Below are 10,276 nucleotides of genomic sequence, written 5' to 3' on the forward strand. Positions count from 1 at the left end.
CATTTTACTACATAGTGTATGGGAAATAAGGACAAAAATTCTAAGTGCAGTAAAATTGTGATAAAAACAACAATTCTGACATGGTTTTTTGGTAATTGTTTTTACAGTGTACATTTTGTGGTAAAAATGACCTCACAATCTGATTCTGCTCATCACTATGATGAAAGCGATACCAAACATGTTTTGTTTTGTTATTATTTTAGTGAAGACAAAAGAAAAATCAGAATTTTGAGAAAATAAATTTTGGGGTTGTGTCGCCATTTTCCAAGACCTGTAACGTTTGCATATTTAGGACGATGGAGACTTACTTTTTGCAGGGGTGAGACATTTTTTATTGGTACCATTTGGGGATAAATATAAAATCTTGTTTGCTTGTTATTGCATTTTTTGTGGTATTGCAGAAACCATAGAACTGTAATTTTGGCGTTCTTGATTTTTTTCCACTTACGAGTTTTACCAGTTGGGTTGATTATTTTTTACATTTTGATAGATCAGACTTTTCTGAATACGGTGATGCCACATCTATGTATTTTTTTAATAGTGTTTATTATCTATTTTTGTGATGGGGAAATGGAAGAGTTATTTGAGCTTATGTTTTTTATTTGTATACAGTAATAATCCCCATCTCCTCTGAAGCCTGGCCACAGGTGGGTCCAAGGGAGGTCCGTAATGACAGGCACTGGGGTCTTCAACAGACCTAAAAGCAAAGCCTCAAAAAGAGGATTAAAAAACTTCCAAAAATCAAAATGCAGAAAAAAATGGCAGCAATGTTTACCTTCCCCAGTGTCAGAACTAATGCACACTCAGGATGCAGCAAACCCATGCAGTAAATGTAAGAGGATGAGCCAAGACAAAGTCAGCGGTTTCCGGTGCCCTTTAAGGCCGGAACTATTGGGACTGTCACCACTGTTGCCGAGGGATGTTTCTTCTGGGAGAGAGGGACCTTCACGCTGTACAGCAGGGGGTGCAGGGGATATAAGGAGGACTGCGCGTGGGAACGGGTCAGACTTGGCGGGAAAGCGGCAAAAGAAGGTTGACTCCCTCTCTGCTGCTCCGGCTGACAACTCCACACCACTCATCCCTCAGCATGCTGACTGTAATTTTGACTTTTACGCTATTGAGTTATTGTCTGACCCTGTATGTGTGGACAGCCCTGACCTGCCTGTGGTAACAGATAAGCTGCCTAGAGACTACTCCAAAGAGCTGACCACTGCTGCTGACCTTGTGCGTACTCACGACCCGGGTTCAGCACCATTCCTTAGGAATCCACCTAAAGGACTGTTTCCACGTTCCAGCGCACTCCAGTCAAGAAGGACTGGCTCCATCAGGACTGTCAGGAGACAGTGCCTCTCATTCCTCCATGATAGACAAAGTCTCTGGCTCTATGATTTGCGTCTCTGTCAGGAGATTTTCCAGCCTTTCCCCTGCAAGAACTGCAAGCGATAAGTTAACCTGTTTCTTATTCTTGAACACTGTTTTGTGTGCAATTACTGTTGCTGCCATTTAGTTTTGCCTCCCTGTGCGGAGTATTACTTGTTTATTGCCTGTTCAGTAAATCCTGTTAACCTCTTCTCTGCATACGGCTATTCACTGCATCCCATAAACCTTTCTCCCTTTTACATAAAGATGGCAGCAACACAGCTGCAAATCACTGGTGAATCCACCACTCCCAACCTACCAATGCATGGAGGGGGCAATTGCTTAGTATTAGATTGCACAGAAGCAGCTTGTATAGGGTGCTGGTCACACACAGGTAATGTACAGTGTCCAGCTTACAGCCTATTAGTGACGCCAATATTATTAGATCAGCACTAAGTGCTCCCCATAAGAACAGACACACCAGTATGCAAGGCCAAAAATGGTGGGTCTGGCTGCACCCTGAAAAATGACATGCCAAAAAATATACATGACATGTTAGGTATTGGTCGATATTGCAAGCTGACATCCCACGTCAAGGGTCCTTACACTTGCGAGAGACCACCAATTGTCTTAGCAACTCATTGGTGACAAGCAATTAAGTGAAGTGCCGATGGAGTGATGAACCGCCATCTCATGTGGCTTTGGTAAAACTCCATTGATATAGTCACGTGCGGATTATATGTCTTTTTAATGTGTTTCTGCACTTAATACACACATGCATTTTTTGCTTGAGGATTTTTCTAATCTAATGCAAGTCTATGGAAAAAACTTCACATAAAACTCAGCGTACCCGCAAGAGAGATTAAAGTCAGGGGTTAATACTACCCGTGCTTGTTCACGCTGTGTGAACTTTCTTTGTATTTTTACACGAAGCTATGAAGGTGCCGTTACTGCAGCATATCACAGATGTAGATATGCAACTTCCCTTTCTATTCACAGACTGAGACTATCACTCCCATTTTCACTCTGGTCCATCAGTACTGAACTAGCCGCCACAATCACCTTGGGCTTGTTTCTATCCCCATGCTGTGTACTCTGAGCGCCTATCCCTTGCCCGGCCCCTATAATTTATACTGGTAGTGATAGCACACCTTATTGGCTGGGAAAGACCTTGTGATCTGATTGCTGCAGGACATTCTAGTGAAGACAGTTTAGCATCACCTGACGCCGTTAACCCACTCTCTGAGTATTCACCAGTGAGATGCTACCAAGCATTTTTTATCTGTATCTTAACCCCTTCACCCCCAAGGGTGGTTTGCACGTTCATGACCGGGCCAATTTTTACAATTCTGACCACTGTACCTTTATGAGGTCATAACTCTGGAACGCTTCCATGGATCCCGGTGATTCTGACATTGTTTTCTCGTGACATATTGTACTTCATGTTAGTGGTAAAATTTCATTCAAATAACTTGCGTTTATTTGTGAGAAAAACGGAAATTTGGCGAAAATTTTGAAAATTTCGCAATTTTCCAACTTTGAATTTTTATGCCCTTAAATCACAGAGATACGGCACACAAAAAACTTGATAACTAACATTTCCCACATGTTTACTTTACATCAGCACAATTTTGGAACCAAAATTTTTTTTTGTTAGGAAGTTATAAGGGTTAAAAGTTGACCAGCGATTTCTCATTTTTGCAACACCATTTTATTTTTAGGACCACATCACATTTGAAGCCACTTTGAGGGGTCTATATGATAGAAAATACCCAAAAGTGACACCATTCTAAAAACTGCACCCCTTAAAGTGCTCAAAACCACATTCAAGAAGTTTATTAACCCTTTAGGTGCGTCACAGGAATTTTTTTGAATATTTAAAAAAAAATGAACATCTAACTTTTTTTCATAAAAAAAATACTTCAGGTTCAATTTTTTTCATTTTACCAAGGGTAACAGGAGAAATTGGACTGCAAAAGTTATTGTGCAATTTGTCCTGAGTACACAGATACCTGATATGTGGGGGGGAACCACTGTTTCGGTGCATGGCAGAGCTCAGAATGGAAGGAGTGCCGTTTGACTTTTTCAATGCAAAATTTGCTGGAATTCAGATTGGACGCCATGTCACGTTTGGAGAGTCCCTGATGTACCTAAACAGTGGAAACCCCCTACAAGTGACCCCATTTTGGAAGCTAGACCCCCCAAGGAACTTATCTAGATATGTGGTGAGAACTTTGAACCCACAAGGGCTTTACAGAAGTTTATAACGTACAGCGGTACAATTAAAAAATCATATTTTTTCCACAAAAATGATCTTTTCACCCCAATTTTTATTTTCCCAAGGGTAACAGGACCCTAAAAGTTATTGTGCAATTTGTCCTGAGTACGCTGATACCCCACATGTGGGGGTAAACCACTATTTGGGCGCATGGCAGAGCTCGGAAGGGAAGCAGTGCCATTTGACATTTTTGGCTGGAATTGAGATCGGACACCATGTCGCGTTTGGAAAACCCCTGATGTACCAAAACAGTGGAAACCCCCCACAAATGACACCATTTTGGAAACTAGACCCCCTAAGGAACTTATCTAGATGTGTGGTGAGAACTTTGAACCCCCATGGGCTTCACAGAAGTTTATAACATAAAGCCATACAATTAAAAAATCATATTTTTTCCACAAAAATGATCTTTTCACCCTCAATTCTTATTTTTCCAAGGGTAACAGGACCCTAAAAGTTATTGTGCAATTTGTCCTGAGTACGCTGATACCCCACATATGGAGGTAAACCACTATTTGGGCGCATGGCAGAGCTCGGAAGGGAAGCAGCGCCATTTGACGTTTTTGGCTGGAATTGAGATCGGACACCATGTCGCGTTTGGAAAACTCCTGATGTACCAAAACAGTGGAAACCCCCCACAAATGACACCATTTTGGAAACTAGACCCCCTAAGGAACTTATCTAGATGTGTGGTGAGCACTTTGACCCCCCCAGTGCTTCACAGAAGCTTATAATGCCCGGGCGTGAAAATAAATAATTCGTATTTTTTCCACAAACATGATCTTTTAGTCACCATTTTTTTATTTTCCCAAGGGTAACAGGAGAAATTGGACCCCAAAAGTTGTTGTCCAATTTGTCCTGAGTATGCTGATACCCCATATGTGGGAGAAAACTACTGTATGGGCACACGTCGGGGCTCGGAAGGGAAGTAGTGACGTTTTGGAATGCAGACTTTGATGGAATGGTCTGCGGGTGTCATGTTGCCTTTGGAGAGCCCCTAATGTACCTAAACAGTGGAAACCCCCCACAAATGACACCATTTTGTAAACTATACCCCCAAGGAACTTATCTAGATGTGTGGTGAGCACTTTGAACCCCCAAGTGCTTCACAGAAGTTTATAACACTCGGACGTGAAAATAAAAAAATCATTTTTTTCCACAAAAATGATATTTTTGCCCCCAATTTTTTATTTTCCTAAGGGTAACAGGAGAAATTGGACCCCAAAAATTGTTTTGCAATTTGTCCTGAGTAGTCTGATACCCTACATGTGGGGGTAAAACACTGTTTGGGCGCATGGCAGAGCTTGGAAGGGAAGGAGCACCATTTGACTTTTTCAACTCAGAATTGGCTGGAATTGAGATCAGACGCCATGTTGCATTTGGAGAGCCCCTGATGTGCCCAAACAGTGGAAACCCCCAATTATAACTCCAACCCTAACCCCAACACACCCCTAACCCTAATCTGAGCCCTCACCCTAGCCCTAACCCTAGCCCTAACCCTAACCCTAACCCTAGCCCTAACCCTAGCCCTAACCCTAAGGCTGTGTGCACACGCTGCAGATTTTGCTGCGGTTCCACAGCGGTTTTGGCCGCTGCGGACCCGCAGCAGTTTCTGCTGTGGTGTACAGTACCATGATTCCCTATAGGAATCAAAAACCGCAGTGCAGACAGTGCGGAATTTTCTGCGGTTTTCAATCCACAGAAAGAATTGACATGTCAATTCTTTCTGCGGATTCTCCTGCGGTTTGCCATCTCCTCTATTGGGGAGATGAAAAACCGCAGGACAAAACCGCAGAGCAATCCACAGGTAAAACCGCAGGTCTTTTGACCTGCGGTTTCACCTGCGGATTTTACAAAATCCGCGCGGATGAATCCGCACCTAATCCGCAGCGTGTGCACACAGCCTTACCCTAACGGGAAAATGGAGATAAATACTTTTTTTTTAATTTTATTATTTTTCCCTACCTAAGGGGGTGATATCGGGGGGTTTGATTTACTATTTATGGCGGTTTTTATGTTTGGCGGCTGTCGCACGCTAAAAGAGGCTTTTTATTGTAAAATAGTTTTTGCATCACCACATTTTGAGAGCTATAATTTTTCCGTATTTTGACTCACGGAGTCATGTGAGGTCTTATTTTTTGTGGGACGAGTTGACGTTTTTATTGGTACCATTTTTGGGCACGTGACATTTTTTGATCGCTTTTTATTCCTATTTTTGTGACGCAGAATGAACAAAAACCAGCGTTTCATGAATTTCTTTTGGGGGGGTGCGTTTACACCGTTCCGCGTGCAGTAAAATTGATAAAGCGGTTTTATTCTTCGGGTCAGTACGGTTACAGCGATACCTCATTTAGGTCGTTTTTTTATGTTTTTGTTGGTTTTATGCAATGAAAACTATTTTATATAAAAAATAATTATTTTTGCATCGCTTTATTCTGCGAGCTATAACTTTTTTATTTTTTCGCTGATGATGCTGTGTGGTGGCTCGTTTTTTGCGGGACAAGATGACGTTTTCAGCGGTACCATGGATATTTATATGCGTCTTTTTGATCGCGCGTTATTACACTTTTTGTTTGGCGGTATGATAATAAATCATTATTTTTTGCTTCGTTTTTTATTTTTATTTTTTAAGGGGTTCGCTAAAAGGGTTAACTAATGGGACAGTTTTATAGGGCGGGTCGTTACGGACGCGGCGATACCTATTATGTGTACTTTTATTGTTTTTTTTTATTATTATTTGCAAAAAATGGATTTATTGGGGGAATATTTTTTTTTTTTTCTAATTTATTTGGCGATTTTTTTTAAATTATTTTTACACTTTTTTTTATTTTTTTTTTTACTTTATTAAATAGTCCCAGGTGGGACATCACTGTCCTGTGACAGATCGCTGATCTGTCACATCACAGATCACTGTGACAGATCAGCGATCTGACACAGGCACTGCAGAAGGCTTCCTCATGCCTGCGCTTTGCAGGCACTGAGGAAGCCAGCTTCCGAAGGCCCCCGTCGCCATCTTGGATTCGGGGGCCTGGAGGATAGGAGCCCCCCGCAGCAGCGCTGCACATTGCGCTGCCGTGGGGGGCTCAGGGAAGCACGGAGGGAGCCCCCTCCCTGCCGATGCTTCCCTTTAACTCCCGGTACACCGCGATCATGTTTGATCGCGGTGTACAAGGGGTTAACGTGTCGGGGGCGGTCCGTGACCGCCCCTGACACATTGTGCCGGGTGTCAGCTGTGATAATCAGCTGACACCCAGCCGCGATCAGCGGCGCTCACCACGTGGGCGCCGCTGATCGCGCCCGACGTACTATCCCGTCCATGGGCATAGGGGCCCAGGTCCCATGGACGGGATATACCGTCGGATGTCGGGAAGGGGTTAAATTGAATAGCAAAGTGTTCGAATTCACGTTGATCCAAAAAATTCAGAAAAATTCCACTTTAAGATATGGATGATACAGAATGATAAGCTTCAGCATATAGCAGGTATGGCTGATACAGTCTAAGAAGATACAGAATACAGCAAATATAGCTGATACAGTGTAAAAAGATACAGTATACAACAGATATGGCTGATTCAGAGGTAATAGAATAGAGTGAACAGCAGATATGACTGATACAGGATAATAAGATACAATATACAGCAAATATGGATGTTACACGGTAAGAAGATGCCTCTACCTTGTGCCAGTCATTACACTGGCTACCCATCCACTCCAGAATCCAGTACAAACTTATTACCCTCACCCACAAAGCCCTCCATGGCTCAGCACCACACTACATCTCCTCCCTTGTTTCAGTATACCACCCTACCCGCGCCCTCCATTCTGCTGATGACCTGAGGTTAGCATCCTCAATAATCAGAACCTCCCACTCTCGTCTCCAAGACTTTACACGTGCTGCGCCAATTCTTTGGAATGCACTTCCCAGGTCAATATGATTAGTCCCCAATCCCCACAATTTTAAGCGTACCCTGAAAACGCATTAACCTAATCTATCCCTGGGTGGCACAGCCAAAAGTTTTACCATAACCAGGTTTCCCGTATCATGTTCCCACATGCTTTATGCATCCATTAGCCCTCTGTGTCTGTACTGTTACACACTTAACATTATGGCTGGTCCAAACAATCAGGGCAATTGTTACCACCCACTTTTCGTGTCTACCTCTTTCCTCATAGACTGTAAGCTTGCGAGCAGGGCCCTCATTCCTCTTGGTATCTGTTATGATCTATGTGATTATTGTTAGGCTGTAATGTCTATTGTCTGTACAAGTCCCCTCTGAAATGTAAAGTGCTGCGGTATATGTCGGCGCTATAGAAATAAAATGTATTATTATTAAGAAGATAAAGTGTAACACCTATATCTTCAGTATACTGTAAGAAGATACAGAATACGGCAGATATGGCCGATAAAGGGTAATAGTATACAGTATACAGCAGATATGGCTTATACAGGGTAATAAGATACAGTATAGAGCAGATATGGATGATACAGAGTGACAAGGTGCAGTATTCAGAAGATATGGATGATACAGAGTGACAAGGTGCAGTATTCAGAAGATATGGATGATACAGAGTGACAAGGTGCAGTAGTTAGAAGATATGGATGATACAGGTTAATAAGATACAGTGTACAGCAAATATGGTTGATACAGTATACAGCAGATATGGCTGATACAGAGGTAATAGAATGCAGTATACTGCAGTTATGGCTGATACAGGGGTAAAACGATACAGTACACAGCACATATGGCTGATACAGACGTAACAGAATACACTGTACAGCAAATATAGCTGATACAGGGGTAATAGGATACAGTATACAGCAGATATGGCTGACACAGAGTGATAAGATACAGTATACAGATATGGCTGATACAGGGGTAACAGTATACATTATACAGCTGATATGGTTGATACAGAGGAAGTAGAATACAGTATAGAGCAGATATAGCTGATTCAGAAGCAATAGAATATAGTATACAGCAGATATGGCTGATATAGGGTAATAAGATACAGTATAGAGCAAATATGGCTGATACCATGTAAGAAGATACAGTATACAGAGCAGATATGAGTGATACAGGGTAATAGGATACAGCATACAGCAGATATGGATGATACAGAGTGATAAGATGCAGTATACAGCAGATATGGTCGATACAGTGTAAGAAGACACATAATACACCAGATATGGCTGACACAGACATAATAGACTACAGTACACAACAGATATGGCTGAAACAGGGTAATAAGATACAGTATACAGCAAATAAGGCTGATACAGTGTAAGAAGATACATTATAAAGCAGTTATGGTTGATACAGCATACAGGAGATATGGCTGATAAAGTGTAATAAGATACAGTATTCAGCAGATATGGCTGATACAGAGATAATAGTATGCAGCATATATAGATGATACATAGGTAATAGAATGCAGTACACAGCAGGTATGGCTGATACAGAGATAATACAATCCTTTACACAGCAGATATGGCTGAAACAGAGGTAATAGGATGTAGTATACAGCAGATATGGCTGATACAGGGGTAATAGGATGTAGTATACAGCAGATATGGGCAATACCAGACATGGCCATATACAAGGGTGGCGCTGTTTCTGAATGTAAATTAGATGCATCTTTCCAATCTGGAAAAATATATGGTATGTGCTGGTGAAGAAGCCTTTGTCTGCTGATGTCAGCGCCATCCTGGGTAGTGAAGTCACATATCTACCAGGTTTGTGGCACCTGGTGATGTCCGCAGGTGAGTTACCTGTTCAGATGAGCTGCAGTGTCCGTGCAGTGTCTGGCTGGGAGCACAAGTGACAATTGAGCAGGGAGGGTGTCTTTATATTGGACACAGGTGACACCCTTCACCTCCACACCCAGCATGGACCTCAGTGCAAGCCAGGACTGCAGGTATTCCACCCTGACAGAGAGGGGTTACACCCTCCCTGAATTATTCTGCAGTAACTCACAGTGCAGACAATGGAGAACCTCCATCACCTGCCGCAGCCTAATCCTCAGCGAATTCCATGGAGCGGTGTGTCACTGGCTTCTACCTGTGATCACCATATGAAGAAGCTGGACGGTATGAGAACCCTGAACCCTGAGACCTCCGACATAATGCGCTGCAGCAGCTGCACAAATGGGTGATGAACCTCTGTGTCTACTCGAGAAGCAAGACTGGAGGAGAAGGTGCTATATCATAATAAAAGTGTGAATATTAACCTTTCCATGACTAGAAGCCTTATTAAACCACAAAAACATACTGTAACTATAGGATATAACACCGCCATACGCATTAAACTGCCATACACATACCATTGATACACACATAATACTGTCATACACATAACACCGCCATAAACATACCACCACCATATACATACCATAACTATACACATAACATCGCTGTGGTGATATCGCATTTAATCTGAATTATCCAGACTTATTATTTCAATAGGCCCAGGGACATGAACTAGAGTTCATGTGAGAATGACTGTTGACCGTTAATGTCACTAAATTATTGTTCATTGGCTGTGTTCTGCCTTCATACACGTTGACACGGTGTACAATCTATCATACAACATAAACCACGGCCCTGTCTTCCAAAATAAGCAGACTGTTCTCTGTAGTCTA

The 10,276-nt window shown here is 42.3% G+C and overlaps 1 protein-coding gene across 1 annotated transcript in view; it reads right to left on the bottom strand.

The window, feature by feature from the left end:
- LOC141075858 (uncharacterized) overlaps positions 1-9,541 on the bottom strand; it is a 45,934-nt gene extending 36,393 nt beyond the window's left edge. Inside the window, exon 1 of the mRNA XM_073563019.1 lies at positions 9,408-9,541. Within this exon, the coding sequence (XP_073419120.1) occupies positions 9,408-9,526 (119 nt within the window). The 5' untranslated portion in view covers positions 9,527-9,541. The remainder of the gene's footprint in view (positions 1-9,407) is intronic.
- Between the last annotated feature and the right edge of the window lie 735 nt (positions 9,542-10,276).

The sequence above is a fragment of the Dendrobates tinctorius genome, unplaced genomic scaffold, assembly GCF_039654945.1.
Source record: "Dendrobates tinctorius isolate UK_male_01 unplaced genomic scaffold, ASM3965494v1 ptg000377l, whole genome shotgun sequence".
NCBI classification, from domain to species: Eukaryota; Metazoa; Chordata; class Amphibia; order Anura; family Dendrobatidae; genus Dendrobates; species Dendrobates tinctorius.